The sequence below is a fragment of the Arvicanthis niloticus genome, chromosome 13 (genome assembly GCF_011762505.2).
Source record: "Arvicanthis niloticus isolate mArvNil1 chromosome 13, mArvNil1.pat.X, whole genome shotgun sequence".
Classification (NCBI taxonomy): Eukaryota; Metazoa; Chordata; class Mammalia; order Rodentia; family Muridae; genus Arvicanthis; species Arvicanthis niloticus.
Window position 1 is genome coordinate 67,732,850 of NC_047670.1, and position 23,858 is coordinate 67,756,707.

Consider the following 23,858-nt stretch of genomic DNA (forward strand, 5'->3'; position numbering starts at 1 on the left):
TGAGCTAGCAATCTAGAGAAAAGGGGAGGGGAAGAGGGAAAGAAGGAGAGAGGAAGGAGGAGGGGAGACAGACTGACAGATGGAAAACAGACAGGATTCTAACCTGTAACTTATGGAATCAGTACGCATAACAGCAAGAATCTTAATTCCAGACAAACCATGGAAAAATAGCTACAGCATTTCCAAGACGATGCTTCAAGTACTCCTTCAATGAGACTAAAATGCTCATTGAAAACTGCCACTTCACACATGCTACGCAGTCAGGCATGGAGGTTGCCTCTGTAATCCTCATAGTCTGGAGGTGGAAGCAGAAGGATTGGAGTTCAAGGCTAGCTTCAGCTACCCAGGGAGTGTGAAGCCAGCCTGAGCTATCTAAGAACCAGTTTCAACAACAAAGAATAAAGCTAAAACCCTCTTTTTTAAAAATTCTAGCCAGATCAGAAATGTAGCTCAGAGAATGCTTGCTGTGTACAAAGTTAAGAAAGAAAGGAAAGAGGCAACTGCAAGTTGATTAAAACCAAATGCCAGCCATGGGGGCACAAACTTAAATCTTAGCACCTGAGAGACAGACACATCAAAGGTCAGCCTGGTCTACATAGTGAGCACCCGTCTCAAACAAACAAACAAAGCTACTATTACTGTTCAGAATACTGTGCCAAAGTAATCTGACCAAATTTGGTATGTGTAAAAATTTACAATTCAAGTATTTCACTTAAAGCAATACTGTAAATAAATTCATAAAATAATTCAACATGTAGCTTTCCTGTTATACTTTATAATTATTACACTATTAACTTAAAACATGTAATTTTTAGAAAGTTGTACTAAATAACATTTCTTTAGAACCATTATCATACCTATGCATATATCTATTAATAGTTTGCTATATTATCCATAATAGCTTTTATGACTCCCCCCCTCAAAAAAGTTATACAAAACAACTCCCTTTCTATGACTTTCCTAAAGAGAAGAAATTTGAGAGAAAAACATCTCATTTGTGAAAACCAGCTTACTTACCAGTAACGTGAGCTATCCTATTGGGTCTTTTCCCTCACAGATCCACCCCTGGCTTCCGTCCAGCCCGAGGATCCTCAGGAAGCACATCCACGGGAGCTGAGGGCATGCAGCACGGAAGCATACGGAGGAAAGCTGGGTGGGTTTAGGAGGCTAGAGACATGCTGCAGGCACTCACTTACCTTCCTGAGAGGGGATCACAACGGTCCCTTGGTCCTCAAGGCATTCACAATAGCTTCAGAGAATGTGGATCTGTGGAGATTACCCAATAGGAGAACTCCAGTTACTGGTAAGTGATCCAGTTTTTTTCTTCTCTATCAGAATAAGAAGATTATTTAATTTTACTTGAGATTATTAACTCAGGTAGTGCTACAGGAGAAACAGATGCATCACAAAGCTAAACATGTACTCACCAAAATAAAAATGGATAAATATGTGGTTGACATACAGAAATACAAGGAAGATTCAGATTTCATTTGTAAATGTCCACTATAATAGCAGATGTATTTTTAAGATTATTTATTTATTTATTGTATATAAGTACAGTGTTGCTCTCTTCAGACACATCAAAAGATGGCATTGGGTCCCATTACAGATGGTTGTGAGCCAACATGTGGTTGCTGGGAATTGAACTCAGGACCTATGGAAGAGAAGCAGGTGCTCTTAACCACTGAGCCATCTCTTCAGCCCAATGGCAGATATCTTTTAACAACAAAAATTAACTCTAAAACTTTCATTTCACTTAAATATCATCATTTTGTAATATTAGTATAACAATAAAGTTGATCAAAATCTGCCATTTCTCAGGATTGTCAGGCCACCATATAATTTTTTTAATATTTTTTATTTTATTTACATTGGTGTTTTGCCTCCATATTTATCTGTGGGAGGTATGATATCCCCTGGAACTGGAAATACAGACTGTTGTGAGCTGCCATGTGGGTGCTGGGATTTGAGCCAGGTCCTTTGGAAGAGCAGCTAGTGATCACTGACTGAGCCATCTCTCCAACCCTGTAAATTTTATACTAAACTTAATACAACTAACATGGTAGGCTAGCAAACATTAGATTTCACATTAAAAGTCGGTAAGTCTTTAAAATTACTACTAGTACCTATTATCAAGTAGAAAAACACTCCAGTCACTGAAAAATATTAATTATTTTTTGTCCTTAAATACTTGTACCAACATGACTGTCATTTAAAGAAAAATTATAATCAAAAGGAAAAAGAGAGGCCTGGGGAGATGGCTTAGTTAAGTACCATGCTTGCTTTACAAGTATAAGGACTGTACAATCCATATAAAAAAGCTGGTTGTTGCTGTAGGGTGGTCCACACCTTTAATGCCAGGACTTTGGAGGCAGTGTCAGATGGATCTGTGTAAATTGATGGCCAGCCTAATTTACACAGCCAGCTCCAGGACATCAATGATACAGAGACTGAGTCTCAACATTTAAAAGCTAACTGTTGTGGTTCACGCTTGTGGTGCTGGTAGCAGGGAGGCAGAGACAGGCGGATTCCTGAGGTCTGATGGCAGCCACCCTAGCTTACTTGGAAAGCACCAGGCAAAAGAGAGACACTGACTCCAGGAAAGGGTTAGTGCTGGGGATTTAGCTCAGTGCTAATGTGCTTGTCCTGAGTTGTTCCTCACCTCCAGAAAGTCAGGCAGGGAGGAAGGACAGGATTGAGGGAGAAAGAAATGACACTTAAGTCCATGTACACCTGCAAACACAAAGGAAAGAAACCCCAGGCAGACTGTTACCTCCTCCTCAATGTACACAGGACATCCTAGTGCCTTTACCTCACACATGTATTCCCAACTTGCAGTGATGGCTTCAAGTCCTGCCCTAGTAGCACTAAATATAGATGCACTTCTGTACCTTTACCATTGAACTGTTAAACATCCATCCCCTACCTTCCAGATCTTTCTAAAGTTTCTTTTTGAAACAAGGTTTCATATAGCCCAAGCTAGACTTGAACTTCTGATTCTCCTGCCTTCACCTCCAAAATGCTGGAATTATGGGTATGTGTCACCATCAGTCCCAGTATATGCCATGTGGGGACTGAACCTAGGGCTTCACGAATGCTAAGCAAGGCCTCTAACAGCTGAGCTACCTACACCAGCCCACCTAGATCCTTGTGGCTCCACTCTTCATTCCACGGAAATAAACTAAAGAAAGTTTTTATGTTTCCTGTCTCACCTATAAAATTAAGTAAGACTAAAGTAATATAATATCGTTTCTCCACAGAAACAAATTTAGAATATGAGAATCTTGTATTTCAATGTTGTTATCACATATCTAGTACATAGCACAAATATCAAAGTCTCTTAGTAGCTTGTTAAAATTTTTTCTAGATTCACATTTTATTTTATCACGCACATTTCTCTGGGTAAATTATATCCATTTTCTAAGGCTAAAGTGTAACAATCAAGAATGACTTCATTTTTAAGTGACTAATTCATTCAAACTGGGTGCTAGAGCCACAGGGTGTACTAGAGTGCCACAGCTTGGTTGTGGTCTGAGTGTCTGTCTTCACTGCAGTGACACTGAGTACTGTGGAACATTCACACATCAGCCTAGGGAACTGGGACAAGGGAGGCTCTTATCAAAGCAGGAAGTCTGAGCTTGCTGGGCTTTCTTCCCTGACTTGTCATGTGGCCTGCTCTGCGCCTGCTCCATCAGACGGACTGTGCTCTTTCCAGAAGCTGGACATAGACAGCTAGTCCAGCAAACTCCAAACTCAGTAAGCCCCTTTTCTTTTTCAAGTACTCACCTTCATATATTTGTTATTGAAACAGACAGCAGATCTCCATTTTGAAGTGTAATCAACAGATTAGGGTTGTTGTTGTTTGCTTTTAGTTTGTTTGAGACAGGGCTTCTCTGTATAGCCCTGGATATCCTGGGGCTCTGTAGACCAGGCTGGCCCCACTCAAGAGATCCATCTGCCTCCGCCTCCCAAGTGCTGGGATTAAAAGCATATACTGCCACACTAAACTCAGATTAATATTTTTAAGAGTCATCTAAATCGATACTTTAGTTACACTCTACCTTACCATCAAGTCACTGAAGAATAGGGAGCACACTGCACTAAGAATTCACATGTATTTATACGGATTACAGGAGCAATTGTCTAAACATTTTAGAGCTAAAAGACATCATTCCAAATAAAGCAATATCCAATTTTTATTTAAAGCAAATATTGCCTCCACTTAGATATGTCTTCTAAACTTAAAATATAATTAAATTCAGTTTAAAAATAAGAGCATTAAGCACATTCAAAATATTTTAATATAACAAACAGGCTAACTTGCATTTGGCAGTGAAAGCTACATATTGTTGTTGCTGCATAAACTCAAGTAAAATGGCTTAGTTCTGTGTGTGGCAATAGGACTTGAACCAAAACCTCACACATGTTAGGCAAATGTTCTACCACTGAGCTATATGCCTTCACGCAGATTTTATTTTTAATTCCAGAGGTCATGATGGTCTGCTCAAAAATAGTGTCTTGAAACTCTAAGATTATAATATGCATCACCCAAAAGTTACTTCTCAGTATTCAAAACAGAACCAAACATTTCATCAGTAAAAGTCACCTCACAGAATCAGTCTGAACAAAAAAACAAACAAACAAACAAAAGAAACACCTAGATTAAAATGAGAAAATTAAGAGGCTAAAGCCAGGTAGGTCAATCTCTATAAATTCAAGGGCAGCCTGGTCTACAAAGGAGTTTCAGGACATCCCCAGCTACATAGTCTCTGTCTCAGAAAGAAAGAGAAAAAAAAACAACAACAGAAAAATGGAATGTGGTAGCTAGCTGGACATGGTGAAGCGCACTGAAATTATCCCAATAATCAAGAAGCAGGAGGATCCTTTGTTTTAGCCACTTGGACTAGATAAATAAACTATCTCAAATAACATAAAATCCAGGCATGGTATTTTTACCTGAAATCTCAGCACTTCTGAGGCCTAGGCAGAAGAATCACCATTAGTTTGAGGCCACTCTGAGCCTTACAATGTGTTTAAAGTCATTCTGGGCTTTCCAGCCATATGGTAAGATGCTATCTGAAAAAGAGAGTGGGGTTGGGGGCATAAGAAGCTCCACTATAGAGTACTTGCCTAACATGCAAAAAATCCTAAGTTCAAAGCCCAGCAGTCAAAATAAGAAGGTGGGTAGGATAAAGGTAGCAGGTATAACTCACTGTTAAGGCGCTTGTCCACTCTGTGAGGCCTTGGATTTCACCTCTAGTTGTCTTTTTTATTCTCCCCACCCCCATCGTACACATACACACACTCTGAATATTCACATTTTAACTCCATAAGCCACGATCAATATCGTTCTAATACACAACTATAATACATTATATTAGATTTGCCTTAGTAATAGAAACTACCCAGACATTAAATTTTGCCAGAACATTGTTGTGCATTATTTCTATATCCCAATGTCTAATTTATAAGACAAGATCTTAAAATGGCAGCTGCCAACCAATTCTGAAGTGAAAATATGAGGTCAGTGTATGACCGCTGTCTTGAGTGCCGCTTCACAGCTAAGTCATAAGCAACTTGTTACAAGTGATGGTGAGCTCCAGTCCTCCAGAAGTCCTGCTCTGCCCTCAGCAACCTGCATTCCTTAAATCCTGGGTTTCCATAATGGACTGAAAGTTCTGACTGTAAACTGTGGCGGCCCTGAAGTGGCTGCAACTCAACTGAAAACCTGACTGCAGCTTTGTAACAAGAGAGAGGAGACAAACAGCAGTCACAGGGTTTAAATTACTTTAACTACAGCTTACAGTCCTGCAACATTCTTCAAGTCAAGACTTTTTCCTGATTGATTTTTACTTTTGGCGCACTGGTGCTGTGCCCGGAGTCTGTGGCCGTCAAAAGAGGATGCTGGATAACTGAAACTCGGGTTACACAGAGACAAGAGGGGTCATGGGGTGATGGAAATCGAGCAACAAGTGCTCTTAACCACTGGGCCGTCCTCTCCAGCACCTTCAATTCAACTCTAAATAATAACCTCCAAAGTACAACTGTGTACTTTCTGTGTAAAACTGACTTTATAAAACAATGGCAAATTTTTCTAACATGAATTCAATATAGCCTGAAGTTAACAGTTCTAGTCACTATGACAACTAAAGTGTAGCTCTGAGCACCTTTTTGCTTCCTTTAAAAGAGAAGTTAGTCCTTCTTTATTACCAATAAGCAACATTTCAGTAATAATTCCTCTTTTACATTTTACCAGGTTTAATTCTAATCATTCAAGTTTAAAGTAAGTGCACTCTTACTTGAAAAGTATATATAAAAACTTCATAGATGGCTAAGTGAAGGTGTTTACTGCTAAGTCTAATGTGAATTTCATCCCAAGAACCCACCTAATAGAAAAAGTCTAAAAAGTTATTCTCTAAACCCTACACAGAGACAAATAAATACACAAATGCAATAAAAGTGCTCATAAGACTAAGAGTTTAATTCATTTGCAGAGAATTTACCCATTTTATTCAAGGTCTGGGCTCAATACACAACACTTTAAAAAAATTTTAAAAAGTTAGCTCCACAAGAGATGGTTCCTCACCTGTCTTTATATTTCAAATACTGCCCCTGCCATCTTACCTATGCCTGCTTTAGCTTAGGTCCTGTGAGAATAAGGCTATCCTTCTCTCCAACTCTGCTTCCATGGACAGCAGCAGCTCACAACAGCGTTTCAGACGGAAGCATGTTCAGATGCCAGCAGCAGCTCACTGATCCTCACAGCTCAAGTCTTAGGTGATTTCTGTGTGGCTCATGCTCCAAGCAACGGTTCCTCACACAGAACATGAATCTGACCCACTGTCCTTCAGGGATGCCTAGAACTCTACAGACTTAGAAACAGTGTACTCATCTGTTTGGTGAGCTGGCCAACAGAGTCCTACGAGTCCTCCTCCTAAAAAGAAAAGACAGAGGAGCCTCCTCAAGCCACATATGCTCACTCACAATTAGCTATGCAACTGTCCATATTTTCTCTCTCTCTCTCTCTCTGTGTGTGTGTATGTGTGTGTGTGTGTGTGTGTGTGTGTGTATTCTGAGCCATCATGTGGTTGCTGGGAATAGAATTCAGGACTTCTGGAAGAGCAGTCAGTGCTCCTAACTGCTGAGCCATCTCTCTAGCCCACAATTATCCATATTCTCAAAGTGATACTTTTTTACAATTAAAAAAAACTATTTGACACCAGTATCCACCCAAAGTTCTAGGAACATTCATTACATTACACTCCATAACTGTAAGTAAAACCTACATTTAAATGTATAAATTTATTCCTCCTCCAAAAAAGTTGAATAATAAATAATACTAAATAATTATAGCATTCTTCTTTAGGCATTAAAGCTAGCTAATAACATAATTTATTCATCTTTCTACCTATTAATATTAATCTCCCTTATTTAAACTTATAGATACAATTCAAAATTGTTGCAATTATCATGAAAAACTGAGGACAAGCAAAATGCAGTATTATTCTTTAAAATTTAAAATACAAATAATTGTATAGCTATGAAAGCAAATGTTGCCCTTGAAGTGGTAACCAAATGTTGCATATGTGTTCACGACATGGACCGTCAGGGAAAGCACTTCACCCTGCTTCTGCAACACCTCACATTCCCCAGTGCTGCTTCCTCCTTCGTGTTCCCTCCAACTTTTCTGTGCATCTTTGTTCCTGAATGCTCACTGCTAGCTCTGGAGGGAGACAACCAGCACTGCTCTCCAAGGTCTTCTGAAGGCTCTCTCCTCATCTCTGCAGTCACTCCCTCTCATCGTCCTCACCCACTTCCTGGCTTCCACTTAGTCCTGCATGCCAGCAAGTACAATGTACTAACGGCTCCTCTGCCCTGAGCCTTCACCACATACCCAGAGCACTGCAGATCTACCTTTCAAACTGACTCTGGATAGCTAGGGTTTAACAAAGCTAAAAGTAAACTATTGCCTTCCTGACACTTACCATCAAAGAGTCTACTTATCCAATCACATAAGTAAGCCAGACTCCATTTGGGAATCCTTCTTCCATATAACCCAATTTTCTGTCCCCATAACCATATCTAATTAACAATCAAGTCCTATAAATTTTCTGCTGAACATCCTAAAATCCATTAAAAAAAAAAAAAAAAAAAAGAAAAGAAAAGAAAAAGAGAAAGCCGGGCAGTGGTGGCCCATGCCTTTAATCCCAGCACTTGGGAGGCAGAGGCAGGTGGATTTCTGAGTTGGAGGCCAGCCTGGTCTACAGAGTTCCAGGACAGCCAGGGCTACACAGAGAAACCCTGTCTCGAAAAACCAAAAAAAAAAAAAAAAAAACCATTCACTTCCCTCTGCACTGTCAGTGCCTGTGTTCATCATACCACGACCAACTCTTCCTGGATTGCTGCAATTACTTCTCCTAAATGGTCCTCTGTAGTTAGGATTCAACCAACAAGTGTGATTAAGTTAGAATAAAACACTACTGGCTGTGGTTCTAATCATACATGCTATTGATGGTAAAAGAAAATATTTATTAAATGCTTAAAAATAAAATCACAGAAAATTAAATTATTTTATCCAGTAAAATGGGGAAATAAGATGTACCCCATGTAACTCAAAGTGAAATGAAATAAATGTTCCTTGGAAAATAAGTGGAAGGGCTAGAGAGATGGCTCAGCAGTTATAAGCACTGACTGCTCTTCCAGGGGTCCTGAGTTCAATTCCCAGCAACCACATGGTGGCTCACAACCATCTGTAATGGGATCTGATGCCCTCTTCTGGTGTGTCTGAGGACAGCTGCAGTGTACTTACATACATAAAATAAATAAGTAAATCTTTAAAAAAAAAAAAAAAAAAAGGAAGAAAGAGAGAATAAAAGAGAAAAAGAAAGAAAGAAAGAGGGAAAATAAGTGGAAACCAGGAGCTGTTGGAATCAGATCGCTAACAAAGGCCTCCACAGTTCAATTCTCAGTCCCTCTGTAAGGTGCAGGCAGGCAGTGAGAATCTCCAGCAACACTCGAAATCACTGATGACAACACATACTGCACCCATCACTCTTCCCAGCTATCACCCCACTCGTCACTAGAAGGCCAGGTGGAGTCAATGGCAAGCTGCCAATTTACACCAAGATGTGACTCTCGGACCAATGATTTCCTTAAGAAGAAAACACTTTAGGAAGACATAGTGAAACAAAACCAACATCCTTCCAAAACACAACCATCACTTTAGCATAGAATGCTTTCAGATTAGTTGTTTATTAATACTTCAGCACACACTGCTTAACATCCTACACTACTGGAATACTTCTTAGATAGTAAAATGTTAAATTTACTCTTCTGGTCAAGATATGTATATGGCAATCGACATCAGAACACCAGAAATTTCATTTATTCATATATTTTTAAATCCATTCATGTTCATTCCTCCCCTATACACACACAAGTAGGAGGAAAGAGAAGAGGAGGTATTGAGTAAAGGAAGAGGGTAGGTAGATTAAAAAACATGGCTGAAGCAATTTATGAAGGATGACTATATAAGAAACTACTTACTCTTTTATGTTCTGATATTATGGGTAAGCACACTGGAATCCAAATATTTTATTTTCAAGACTATTACTGTATCAGCACTTACATATTTGATTGTTTTAGCTAACACTTTTTAGAACAGGCTCTGTACTAAAACCTTTATCATCATTCTTTCATTTAAAACAGTGAGAAAAGTATTTTTATAATCTCCATTTTAAAAATGGAAAGAACTAATACTCAAAAGCCAGAAAATGGTAAAATAAAAGCATATCAGAAAGTTTGCAACAGCCAGGCAGTGGTGGCACACGCCTTTAATCTCAGCACTTGGGAGGCAGAGGCAGGTGGATTTCTGAGTTCGAGGCCAGCCTGGTCTACAGAGTGAGTTCCAGGACAGCCAGGGCTACACAGAGAAACCCTGTCTAGAAAAAACAAAAACAAACAAACAAAAAAAAGAAACAAAAAACAAAGTTTGCAACAGAAAAAAACAAACAAAAAAGCAAGCAAACAAAGCCATTCTGTCTCAGTTAAGGTTTCTATGGCTACAAACATCATGACCAAAAAGCAAGTTGAGGAGGAAAGGGTTTGTTCAGCTTACACGTCTATATTACTGCTCATCACCAAAGGAAGTTAGGACTGGAACTCAAGCAGGTCAGGAAGTAGGAGCTGATGCAAGGCCATGGAGGGATGTTACTTACTGGCTTGCTTCTCCTGGCTTGCTCAGCCTGCTTTCTTATAGAACCCAAGACTACCAGCCCAGGGACAGCACCACCCACCCACCCACAATGAGTTAACAGTCCCCCATTCATCACTACTTGAGAAAATGCCTTACAGCTGGATCTCATGGAGGCATTTCTTCAACTGAGGCTCCTTCCTTTCTGATGACTCTAGCTTGTGTCAAGTTGGCACACAGAACCAGCCAGTACATATTCAAATACAAGAGGAGCGCTCCAGAGTCTACACTTTATAAATACCATACAGCTTACTGCAGAGAACTCTACGTTTCAAGTTCTCTACGTTTGACTTTTCATTATTTTACTGAAGACATGTAAAAAAAATTTTAAAAATTATGCATGCTATACAAAAGTCTCAAAGGCCTCTTAACAGCCTGCAACTATTTTCACCTTGGACACAGCTGGAGCCCTCCCCTGCTGGTTTAGAAGACCTGCTAAGACTTCTGCTAAGAGGCAAGAATGTCCTATGTGAGCACAGGCCTTTAATCTCAGCACTCTGAGAGGCAGGGATAGGCAGATCTCTGAGTTTGAGGCCAGACTGCTCTACAAGTTTACAAAGTGAGAGGCAGGCCTACACAGAGAAACCCTGTCTTGAAAATCAGAAACAAACGAACAAACGAACAGAAAGTAGTATGTGTCATGCACTGACATAGCCCAAAACAGTGATCGCGATTTATCTAAAATAAATGGCTGTGATTGGTCCAGACACCCCTCCTCCCTCAGCTTCCCACATGCTAGTGTTACAGACATGTTCCTTCAGGTGCTGCTCTTTAGTTCCTATTTATAGCAAGTATGTTTTATGTTAGATGTTAACAAGATGTATAGCTACATCTAGGTATGAAGAAATTACAAGAAATTCTTAAATGCTTGGTAGAAAGTTTAAATCCTCCCTCAGGTAGACAGAAATGGTCCTAGACCTCCAGACACGTAATCTCCTAACTAGCTATTGGCCTTGCCATCGCTGTCACCACCAACATATTAGACTAGAGCCTCAAGTCCAAAGACAAACAGCACAAGGACACAGAAACAGTAAAGACCTCATTCTAGCAGATTCCAAACACTCCCTCTTACTTCTTTAGGACGACACCACAAAACTCTTCCAAATGTAGCTGAAATCCCAAAGGGGCCTGCAAACAACAGTGGCCTCAATTTATTTAAGAAACTGAATGCTGAAATCCTACTACACATCTCCTAACAGTCTTCTTCACTCTGCAGCCTGCCTAAGCCCTCTTAGGGTATCTAGCAATCAGGAAATGAGCATGCATTCTGGAGGTTCTTTAAAGATTCCCTCCAACTCCTAAAATTCTAGTGCTACAATTATCTAAAACAAACAATATTATCAAATGTCTACAGAATCTTTCAAAGCAGATGACTGTCAGTCACAGAACAGTTGACATAACAACACAAAGAGTAAAGATCTAAGAATCAAACACTGTAGATATTCAACAAATACTTGATTAAGTGAATACTTTACTTAAAAACCACAATAATATAACATTTCATTGCAAGCTTTAAATGGAATAATTGAAGAGAAAATATGGTTTTGAAACCAAAGGTTCACGGAGCCAGATGAAAGCTTGGGCTGAAATCCTCGAATGACCGTTCATTAACATTCCCACCAAGTGTAAGGGCTCTCTAGCCAATCCCAGAGACAAGAGAAACAAGCAGTGTCTTAGCACTCTGCTTTTAGAAACTCTCTCCCAGAGAAGAAAGAATAAGCCGACCAAGCAGCAGTCAGACAGCTTGGCTGCAGCTCTGGATCTGATACTGTGACTAAAATGGTCACTCCTCCTTCCCAGCCAAGCAGGGAAGACTGACAAATGGAAGGCTACATAAGAACAGACTGTGATCGCAGTAAAGTACTAATGAGTAGTAGAAATGCTTTGTGAATTCCTACTGCCAGAACCACTAACGGTCAGTAAAAACAAGCCTGGCGAGAAGCTGTTCAACTGTCTCCCTGTTCAGTGGCCACCACTGCTTACTACTTATGCTGCATGTTTTGCCTGTGTGCATGTATGTGCAACATGTGAGGGTTTAGTGCCAGGAAAGATGGGAAAAAGACATCAGATTCCCTAGAATTGAGTTGTAGATGTTTGTAAACACCATGTGAGTGCCTCTCAAAAGCATATATGGCACAATTTGTGTTGCGCTAGTTTTTAGGGGAAGTGCCCGTAACCAAATTGTATACTTGTGAGCCCCTGGAGAGCTTTAATGAAGGCATAAAGAATAAGTAAGATTTATCTACAAAATAGATTAAGCTTGTCCCAGGGGTGGGCAAGTATCCCCAGAGTATTCTATGTACCCCACCCTTACCTCCACCCTCAGGGAACACAAACTGTTCTCTCAGCTTGGGACCTTTTGACAGTTAGGTGTAGCCAATGAGAAAGCAACTGCCAGCAGACCTACTTAGAGCCTTGGTGACGAGCAAAAGCACAGCTCCTGAGGCACTAGAGCCAGCCCTACCCAGCCTCTGGGCATGGGAATGGGAAAAGTCAGTCAGCTTCAGGAGCCAACCAGATACACCTGGAGGAAGGGAACTTCAAGTAAGGACTTGCCTCTATCAGACTGGCCTGTTGGACAAGTCGGTAAGATATTTTCTTACAGTGGACAGTGCCAGCCATTCCTGGGCAGAGGTCCTGGTTATAGAAGGAAAATAGCAAAGCAAGACTGAGGGAACCAGACAGTAAGCAGCAATCTTCCAAGCTGCAGCTCCTACCTCCCTCAATGATCGACTATGACAGTGAGGCACAGTAATCCCTTTCCTCCCAAGCTGCTTTAGGTCAGTTTTCTCAGCAACTGAAAAGCAGACAGGGATGAAAGTTAGGGATGCATGGCCATGACTGTAGGTTACAGACAAACATGGGAGTGATGGGGTGGTTCCTGCTGACTGGACCCTGCTGCCAATGCTTTCTTCCTAGTGTGAACATTCTTAGTTCGGAAGACCCACTGGCACTTGCCTCACCTCAGTTACATAAAGCTAACCTCTGAATGTCAAATAAGAAAATCGATTCACATGAAGTGCATGGGCCAGGGATACTATGAAATTCTTGAGTTTATGGCTAGGTTAGGTGCCAATAACAGTCAAAAGGATTACAAAAAAAAAATCCTACAACTACTTGTGCCTATAAATATTAAAACAATAGTTTAAAAAAATTACATGAAGGGACACTAAATGGATAGGAAAAAAACAAAAACAAAACAGAAACAAAACAAAACCTCTTCTAGAAGCCTTATGGCTACTCAATAAACTGTGGTTCCAGGCCATGGAGAAATGAGACGAAGCTAGTTCAAAGCCTACTTCCTACTAGCTACTGTTTGTAGTAAAGAAAGAGTATGAAGGCTGATGAAGAACTGTTGCCAACGGTCTTACTCAACATGGACCCTTCATGTTAAAGCCATCAGTATACCAGGCAAGATGTGCCCACTGGTGGCACAATCATACCATGACTGGTATGAGTATACTCAACTACCTTCCGAGACCTGGTCCACTGGAAGGAACCACTGGAAGGATTGAAATCACTTACTAGGCAGGACACGGCCGGAGGCTGGGGAGGTCACAGAGAATGCTGGAGATGTTATTGCTGTGTCTTTTGCTAAACGGTTATGAGGCTGGATGACTAGACGGATGTTGAGGAACACTGTTCTCCACCATATCCACTCAGTGAAACCTATCAAACTACCTTCTATGTTTATTCCCCTGGGTCATTACTGTTGGTGGTTTTGTCCAAACAAGCTTCATTTTATAGCGTCAGTGATGACTTCAGACTCATAGCCAGTCAAAGTGCCAAGGACAAGTGACTCTTACCATGGACAACAGCACAGTGCTCTGCCCTAAACAAGACAAAATAATAGTACATCAAGGCTCAGAGATCATGTGGGAAAAAGGACCACGGGAAATGAAAACGAGCCAGAAAACAGACTAGAATGTTGAGGAACCCTATTCTCCAGCCACTGCCATCCTGAAGTCAGTGTGGCTGCACAAGACATTTCTCAACTGCAAGGAGAGAAGTACAGGTGTGTAAGAAGGTGCACGAGTCACCCCTTCTCCTCTATGGAAATACACAAACAACTGGCAGAAGGAAGGACTCTTCTTGGGTGGTGCGAGCTCCTCTTCTAAGTAACCCCAATTAAACTTACTGGTTCACAAGATGGTGTGGGGCAGAGCTGTTTCTCAGTCCGCCTCTGCCTCCCTCTCTGAGGCACACAGAGACAGTACTGCCCAGGGACAGGCCAGAAGGCCTAAGCACCATGCTTTGACGCTCACCATTTACTCAGAAACCACGTTTTTTAAACATACAAGGACCAATATTATGTAGGATGTTTAAAAGATGTATGCAGAATTTTGAGAAAGAGAGCAATCAGTCTAATATATCTGGAAAGAAATGGCACAGGATTATGAACTGTAACTACAGAAACTAGACAAAGGACCTGAGACAACCCATGAAGAATCCCAGCAAATTATGGTCAGTTGAGACAATGATGGTGTCTAGCTTAGGTAGAGAGAAGGTTCTGACACATCCAAGGGAAGGAATGTAGAAGTCAGATATAACTAGATAAAAATTAATTTCAGAGACTTATGAGGAAAAAAGTATTTGTGACATCAAGGAAAGAATATTTTCATTCAAAAACAAAAGCCACCAACAAAGAGCAAGAAGGTGACACTGGAAGAAGACTGAAATCAAGTCAATAAGGTTTAGCAATAAGGTAGGCCATCGGTTATCTCAGTTATCAGACGAAATAAGGAGGAGAAAGGGTATCTGTTCAAGTGAACCTACTTTATGAAAAGAAACCCAAGCCTGTAAAACTGTAGGCTAGCAGTTCACAGTTTTTGGTCTCAGGATCTCTTCATGTCTTAAATGCTATGCCTATGTGGTTTTTGTAAAGATTTAAATTTATTTTTATTGTATGTATAAGAGTGTTGGCCTGTGTGTGTGTATGTGCACCATATGCATGCAATGCCCAAGGAGGTCAGAAAAGTCTTCACATCACCCTGATATGGTGATATGACAGGGGATATGGACAGCCATAAGCAGCCGTGCAAGTTCTAGGAACTGAACCATGATCCTCTGGAAGAGCAGCCAGTCCTCTTAACCTCTGAGGCGTCGTTCCAGCCTCTGTTTATACGTTCTCATCTACATCTACTGAACCAGAAATGAAAACCGTGAGATCCCAGCTCAGCGGCAGAGCCTTCCTGTGCTACCCATGAGGACTTACATTCCATGTTCAGAGACCAAACGAATATGTAATATAGATTTGCTAGCTCATTTTAAAACTAGTTAAATGATATACTCCCTATACTCCCTATAAGAGAAAGAAAACCTCTGCATTTTCCAAAATAACAATAACTTTGTGTACAGTGCTTTTTTTGCAAGCTTCCCAAATCTATTTTACCAAAGTGTATTCTGTTGTACCTATTTATGCATTTAATTTTTTGCACTATGTTACCTTGGCCCAAAAATATGAAATATACTTAGATTCCAACAGGTATGGTAAAAAAAGAAAAGTTTTTTTTTTCTTTTTTTACAAAAACAGTGTCTTACATTGTAGCCCAGGCTGACCTCAAACTTGCAGTATGCCTGCCTCTACTTCTAAGGTTCTAGAACGACACAGAACGACAAGCACACATCGCTAAAACCCCGCCTCAATCCCTTCCTAGTTTTACGGATATTCTTACCAAATAGTCATTGCTTAAAGTTAGCTACAATGTAAAACCTAAAACCACATCAACTAAATTTTCAAGACAGTTCCTTAAAAACCTTCTGTTGTGTACTCTGATTATCTATGCATGGTTCTTTAACACCACACACTGCATTGATTATCAGGAAATAATGGCTTACTAAATTATACAGACCTTCCAAATGTGTAGATGTGTCATGAAAATATCAGAAATTACATTCACTGGTATCAACACCAATCTTACCAGAAAAAAAAAAAATATGGAGAAAAAGCAGAAAGTAAAAGTAGTACATACAAAAAACAAGGTGATTGTTCAGAAGCACAAAGCTCACTACCGTAATTATGGGTTTTCAAATGTATAGTTTTCACTTGAGTTATACCACTGATAAAAAATACTGTCAACTTTTCTCTTAGAAGTGACAGACTTAACTGATTTTACTTTCAAAAAATGTATGAAAGATTCACATCTGAATAATTATGGTTTTCCAGGTACCCTTTCAAGTGAAAACAATGTTTCACAAAAATGAAGACAGACAATTCAACTTGTGCCCAAAGCAGCACAAATGTCTCCCCGTGGCCATCACCCACTGTACACGGCTTCAGCACAGGTGCTCTGTATGTGCTTCCTGTTTCATCAGACTACTAAGAGCAAACACTTAACAAAACCAGCCTTGTGTCCTGTTTCCCCAAGGCCCCCTTAGGTGACACTGGGGTGGCCTCTTCAGGGAAGGGTACCCTGAAGTCCTGGCAGCAGTGCCTCCGCTCTGACGCATACACGGACACTTTACCTCCCCCTGCCTCTGCACTGCTCACAGTGGTCAGCAGTGAGAAGAACAGATCAGTGCTGTGAGGAGAACAATCTGGACATCACCAACTATTGTAAACCTGCTCAGAGCTCCCGAGGCTCTTCATGTGACACTGAAATCATCACTAGATACCATCCGAACATGTATCCCGTCACAGTTTCCCTGTAAACGATCAACTTGCCTGAGTTCTTTAACCCAAGACAGAGGATAAACCCTCAAGACCAATCCCTAAATAACAAGTACAACTGTTCTTCAAGTAATGAAGAGTCAGGACTGTGGATTCAAAGGGAAGCCCAGACACCAACATGGTCCTTGTTTTGCCTCTCTTTTTTCTATACCTAGTATCTACATGAACTGTACCAAACCTCAAATTAACAAACAGAAAGCCACTGTGACAGGTAACAGGTACACTGTAAAGGTTTTCACCTGGTAATAACTAGCTGTGTTATGGTTTCTTCAAAATGTGTACTTTAGAATTTATTCCTACTTTACAGAAACTGAAATAACTTGTAATCATTAATCAGCTCCTAGCCATAATACTGTACTATCTATAAACTATACATATATTTTAATAGTGAATTGCCATCTCTTCAGCTCACACTAAAGATACAATAATAGCACATCTCATAAAGAATATTTTAATTTATTCATTTATGTGTATGCGTACGTGCCTGTTACTGACAGAGGCCACAAGAGACCATCACAGCCCCTAGGACTGTCGGCTGTGAGCTGCCACATGAGTGTTGGGGATGGAACCAGGTACTGAAAGGGCACCTGGTGCCCTTAGCCAATAACCCACCATCCCGGCTCCTCACTTATAAAACTGTATGTATGCCAAAGTGTTTCTCATCTATAAAAACATTACCAAGAGCAAAGAAACACAAAATTTCCTCTCACTACAGTGAGTACCTAACTCAAATTTTGTGTAACCAAAGATACTAAAGAAACTTTGCTGAATGCTAAAGTGGTTCAAATGAGCTGTGAACCTGTTATCAGATTCCTACCTACCATAAAAGCTAACACTTTTTCTACTGTGACATCTTTCCTTATCTCGCCAAAGGGACCTAAGGACCTATCCTTAAAAACTACATTACCTGTTATACTTGAATGTCAGAATGACTAGAAGAACTTAGCAGCTCTCATTCCAATCATAGCTCAAAACCACAGCTAACAGCACCGTCACCTTTATTTATAACTGTCTGCTATCCAAATTAAGCAAGAAAATAATTGTCTATTCCGACATAAGATACTCATCTTCATTCAATCACCTGGTATTGATACCTTCACAGGGAATACTAAATACTTCCCTTTCTATGACTCTGAACAGTTTATTTCCTAGTCTTACATTATTATACTTACTGAACTTAAAACAAAAGCCAGCCATACAGGAGACTAGGCAGCACCTCTGAATGGTTTTATTGTTTTTGTATCTGGTTTTTATTTTGTTTTTGCTTTTTAAAATACTCCCTGCCTAGGGTGGCTCATAGCTGTAATCCCAGCACTCTGGAAGCTACACCAAGAGGAATGCTGTATGTTCAAGGCTAGCCTGAACTACAGGGCAAGGCTGGCTCAAAAGAATCCTGGGTTTCTTTTCTTTTTTTGGGGGGGGGGTTGTTTTACATTTATCATTGTTTCTCATAAAATCTCAATATAGAAATCTACTATCCTTAAAGTATCTTCTTGGTCTGTGCCGCCTCAACTCATGGGTGGCGCTGGGTGCAGGCATGGCTTAAAAGAACCCCCAGCCCTGAGAATAGATTTTTTTTTAAGGATTAATTGAATTTAAACTAAAACCATCAAATACAAAATGAAATTCAATGATAAAAAATGGCATAAATTTATAGGATACAGTTTATTAACTGAGGAACTAAAGCTACGTCCAGTGGCATTTTACTGTGGCACACATTGTATGAATACAGCCTCATTCTGCAGAATGACGTGACCTACCGAAGATGCAGCCAAAGAAAGTAATCATCTGTTCCACTACAGAGCATCCGAACCAGGTGCTTTGACTAAAAATTACAGGTTTGTATGTATACGTATATAAGTATACATCCATTCCAGTGAAATATTCAAAGAAACACTATGACCCATCTTTTATAAAGACAGACGAGGAAAAGGCTTCAGACATCTAAAGTAGATCACGCTTGGCTTCACATTTAGCAACTGAAACAGATTCAGTTCAGAGGTCGCTCTGACCCACGGGATCCCAATGCTGGCTGTGGTCACACAAACAAGTCATTAGCAAGCTGCATCCATGTGTGCTGCAGCTGCCCGCTCCCTGCTTTCCTTCTTAGCAGCCTTACCCTTTAAATTCTCTCTGCTAATAAATACGTCAACTGGGGAATAATGTCTCCCAACTACCCAACTTGCCTTCCATCTGTGTTCCGTGGTCCTTCATCTTGTTTTCCTGTCATTCCTATAAGGAAACGTTCTGCATGTAACCAGCATCTACTTATTAACAATGTCCTGTTCTACTGTTCCATCCAAACATGGATGTCACTCAATTTCAGAAAAAGCAGAAGGAAATGTAACAGACAGCAGAGAAAACAGACCTCCTATGGTTAATTTAGGGGCAAAGTCAGAAGAGACAATTCAGAGAGAGGAGGAAGCTGAGAGGGTCACAGTTCAGAACACTTACTTTTAAGAACAGAGTGTCCCTTAGACTTCTGGTGAGTGGCCCAGAGCCTCTTCAGTTTCAATCCAAATGACAATGCTTCTCTGAGTCCTCCTCAAGTAATGTCTCCACCACTAAAAATTGGATCTACAAGAGCTCAGATATACTGGTAAAAAAACAAAACAAAACAAGTCAGGGGCCTCCAGGTGGGCCTCAGGCCTCTTTTAAAGCAGGCCTACTTCTGTGGTGGAGCAACTCCCCTGTGCACTACAATCCTTCTTCTCCAGGAGCCAGGGATTCAGCCTGTTGCTTCTCTTCTGAGTGTCACCACCTACTCTACTTCTCAGGGCTCCTCTAACCCCAAGACTGGCTGGGAGTAGGACACCAGCTTCCCCCAATCCTTGCTGTCCCTGCAAATAAACAAATAGCTCTTCTAATTCCAGTGTTCTTCTAAAAGTATGAAAGAATAGAAGGAAAAAACAAAAGCACAATACAGTGGAAGAGATTCGGATTGTACTAACTGTCTCTACTTCAAAACGCCTGCCTCAAAACCACAAATCAAATGATCCCCATACTGCTCATTTACAAATACATATATATTACATGCTAAGCCATTTCCATCCTCAGAGAGACATAAACACTGTGCTTTTCAAAACACTTAAAACCTGAGTCCAAAAATAGCAAGTAGTTTCTCTTTTTAGAATCTTTCCTTGAACTTAAAAGGTATTTAAAACTTTGCTTTTTAATAGACACCAAGAAATACTGAAAATATTGTATTCAATGTAAATGAGAATTTGAAGTAAAAACCTATTGAGATTTACAAGACAGGTACGTCAAAAGCAACCAGTATTGTAGAAACAATAAAATCCTGACATGTCTCTACACTTACAATGTCAGCAAAATTCTATAAATTGAATTGAAAAACCTTTTAGAAATAACTTTGACTACTTAGAATGTCAAAATTATACCAGCCCTCTTTTTCAAACAGAAAATTCCCCAAGTTCTGTGATGATTTGTATTTTAATAGGCTTCACAGCAGCAAAATAAACACCTTTCTTAAATACTGCTACAAATCACAGGACTCTAAGAAGTAGTTTTACAGGCTGCCTTCCTGCAAAGGAACTATGACCAAGTGAGGACAGATCAAAAACGCCACTGAGTTTGAATTTCCTAGATTTAACTTTTAAATTTTTTTTAAAAGACAATTATAATACCGTATCTACCATACAACAAATTTAGGACCGGAAACAGACAAAGATCATGTAATCTCGTTTGTGTAAAGATATTCCAGGCACCCGAGTAAAACTGCGTAGCTGGGCTCACCTCCCAATTACTTAATTGTAAAATATTACAGAAATGGAACAAAAACCAGACGCAAAACCTTGGCCTGACCCTTCCGGACATCCGTTACTAAGAAAGTTTAATCTATGGCGATCCTCCAGCGATACTTTTTCCCCAGGGGGACCGAATGACACCGCGGCCTTTCCTCCGTCCCCTCCCCCTCCCCGTCCCCGTCCCCGCCCCCTCCCCCGCACACCAACACCACAATGCGGCCAACGTCTCGGCGCCCGGCCGGGGAGGGGGCACCGCACCGGCCACGCACGGAATGGCAGCGGCCGGCGACCCCCTTCAATAACCCATCCTCCGCAGCAGGCGGCACCGTCAACCGCCGACCCCTCGCCGCAAGCCGCGGCTCAGCCGGGTCGCGCCCCACCGCGGCCGCCGCCTGGCTGGCCGCCCCGCCGTCCCGCGTCGCGCGGGGGACCCGGGGCGGCGGGCGCGCCGGACTCACCGGGTGGAGGTGCCCTTCCGCACATCGCACATCATGCACTTGAAGGCCTCGGCGCTGTTCCGGAAGGTGCAGACGCTGCAGTCCCAGTAGCCCTCATCCGAGGCGGGCTTCGGCTGCCGCTTCGGCCTGCAGGACACAACCGGACACGACGCAGCGCGGGGTCAGCGGCAGGCCGCGCCCGCCCGGCCCCGTGCCCCGCCCCGCCCGGCCCGCGACCCCCGCCCCGCCCGGCGCCGCGCGGGGGAGGGGAGCGCGGCCGCTGACCCCGGCCGCCATCGCGGCCCATTGTGGGCAGCCGCGCGCGGCGCCGCACCCCCTCGTCCCCCCACGCACACGCACACACGCGCGCCCCGCGCCACCCGGGCCCCGGGCCGCGGGCGCTCCGCCGGCGGGCGCCCTACCTGGTGGGGCTCTTCTTGTCACCCATGCTCGCTGCCGACGCGCGCGAGGCCGCGGCCCGTCTGTCAGCGCCGAGGCGAGGGGCCGGCGGAAGCGCGGAGGCGAGGGGGCGGGGAAGGCCGCGCCGCGAGCTGCAGCCGCCGCCGCTACCGCCGCCGCCGCCGCTGCCGCCGCCGCCGCCGGATCCCACGCAGCCTCCAGCTGTCGGGGAAACTCCTGCCCGCGCGCACGTGACCCGCGCCGGCCAACCAGCGGCCGCGCCGGAGACTTCAAACGCGGGGAGCGCGGCCCAGCACCGGCGGCGAGTTCGCGGCGCCGCCTCCCTCCCGCTCGCCCGCTCGCCACCCGGAGTGGCCCGCACGCCCGGAGGGGCGCGGTGGCAGGTGCCCGCCGACACGCGTGCGCCCGGCGCGGCGGGGACCGTCATCCTTCATTGGGGGGAAGCGACCCAGAGGCTCGGGAAAGGTTCGGTGCCCTGCTTACATAATTCAATCGTGACGAAACCAGGGTCTGCTCCTGTTTTAATTCCAGAGGCGTCCTCTTGGCCTCACGGGGCTCTGCAGTGGCTGGTTATAAAACGGACGCTCCGGAGCCTTCCTGAGGCTAACGAGGTTGCTTGTGCCCTGGACACCACCTCCCCGCGACACACCTCGCCTGCTACACCCAAACAGCCATCTCGCTGATCCTTTAAGCTCTGCTCCGGCCTCGCCACTCTAGCGGGTACCCGGCAACCAGAGTTAGCGTGCCATCCCCTCTGATCGAGGGGCGACCTTAGCATGCCAAGTCGGTGAATCGGCATCAGGAAAGCCGCCCCGGAAGAAAGGGGAGATGAAATCCATTCCTTCTCCGAGCCCTGCCTTCTGCCTTAAACTTGGGTGTGCGGATGGAGGCGTTGTAGCTTAGCGTCAGGCTTAACTTACTGAAGAGGACTCAGTTCAGGCACTGCGTACTTAACAGTTGATCTGAGGCAAAGACTCCTGGTTGGGATACACTATAAGGGTGTTTAGAAAAATCTATCCAGCTGGGCCTGAGCAGGATGAAGCAAATGTTCGTCATAATACTCAAGAGTGGGATGGCAACTAAAAACTTAGGAGTTAGTTATTTAGGAAGTCTTTAATATTTCGAACTATATTGTCTGTGGGTAATTGAAATAGGAAAGCAAAACCCCAGCTAAGGGAGAGACTACTGTATTGATGTATTACTTACCAAACAACAAGAGTTAAAAACCAAAGTAGGGAATGCTCTCTTTGTTATCATTGGGAATTAGAGATTAATTGGGGTAATTAAGAGGGAAATGGGCTACAAGCTTCTGAGAGAAGAAACTCAAAATGAAGTGTAGCAGGACAGGCAGGAGTATAGCTCAGTGGTGGAGCATTTGCACAAGGCTCTGAGTTACTAAAGATTTGATAAAACATTGAGAAGATTGTTTTATGTGGGCTTTGCTTCGTTGCTTGGTGTTACTTTATTTTTGCAAAATAGAGAGACTGACTTAGTCTAGTATAGCACTTATATATTAGAGGTTGCATTAATTTTCCAAGGTAAAAGTTAGAGTGGTTTATGCAATGGAAATGTTTTTTCCTGTAATACCTGAGCCTCCAAGTAGGAGATAAGGATGTCAGGGCTGCTTTCTTCCAAGGCTCCACTTTGCTTGCAGATAGCCATCTATCTAGGTCCCATCTCCAAAGGGGCATCTTTGTACGTGAGTGCCTGTATCCTTATCTCTTTTTATCACCTCCGCCAAAGTCATACTCTCTTATAAGGACGTCATTCATTAGGGCCTACACTAATGATCGCGTTTTGCTAATGACTTATATGGACGTTGGTGTCTTGCCTCCATGTATGGCTGTGTGATGGTGTTGGATCCCTGGAACTAGAGCTACAGACAGTTTTAGCCCACCATGTGGATGCTGAGAATTGAACCAGGGACCTCTGGAAGAACAGCCAGTGCTTTTAACCGCTGAGCCATCTCCCCAGTCCCCGATGACCTCATTTTAATTACCTCTTTAAGGAGAAACAGGAGGAGGGTTGGAAGTGGAAAGCAGAGAAGCAATCCGTGGGGCCAGCTCTGTTCTGCCCTGTGCCTCTACTGCATAGCCTACAGGAATATACCTGTCAATCAGAGAACCTGTGTTCAGCATCTACACCTTCCTTTCTGGAGTTCCTCATAGGGTCCTAGTTGATGTTAGTAACGATCTCATGTTTCCTCAATGTACTTGCTAGTTTTATGTCAACTTGACCCAAGCAAGAGCCATCAGAGAGTGGAGAACCTCAGCTGAGGAAATGCCACCATGAGATCCAGCCACAAGGCATTTTCT

At 42.6% G+C, this 23,858-nt stretch overlaps 1 protein-coding gene and 1 long non-coding RNA gene across 2 annotated transcripts in view; both read right to left on the reverse strand.

Moving 5' to 3' along the window:
* Positions 1 to 21,803, reverse strand: part of Yaf2 (YY1 associated factor 2) — a 55,668-nt gene extending 33,865 nt beyond the window's left edge. Inside the window, exons 1-2 of the mRNA XM_034516731.2 lie at positions 21,546 to 21,803; positions 21,145 to 21,270 (exon numbers count right to left, since the gene is read on the reverse strand). Coding sequence (XP_034372622.1) covers positions 21,145 to 21,270; positions 21,546 to 21,571 — 152 coding nt within the window. The 5' untranslated portion in view covers positions 21,572 to 21,803. The remainder of the gene's footprint in view (positions 1 to 21,144; positions 21,271 to 21,545) is intronic.
* Positions 1,212 to 19,504, reverse strand: LOC143434145 (uncharacterized). Its single transcript, XR_013103425.1, has 3 exons — positions 19,377 to 19,504; positions 1,428 to 1,654; positions 1,212 to 1,328 (listed from the first exon to the last, which is right to left on the reverse strand). It is a non-coding gene; the product is annotated as an uncharacterized LOC143434145 (long non-coding RNA).
* Positions 21,804 to 23,858: the final 2,055 nt, after the last annotated feature.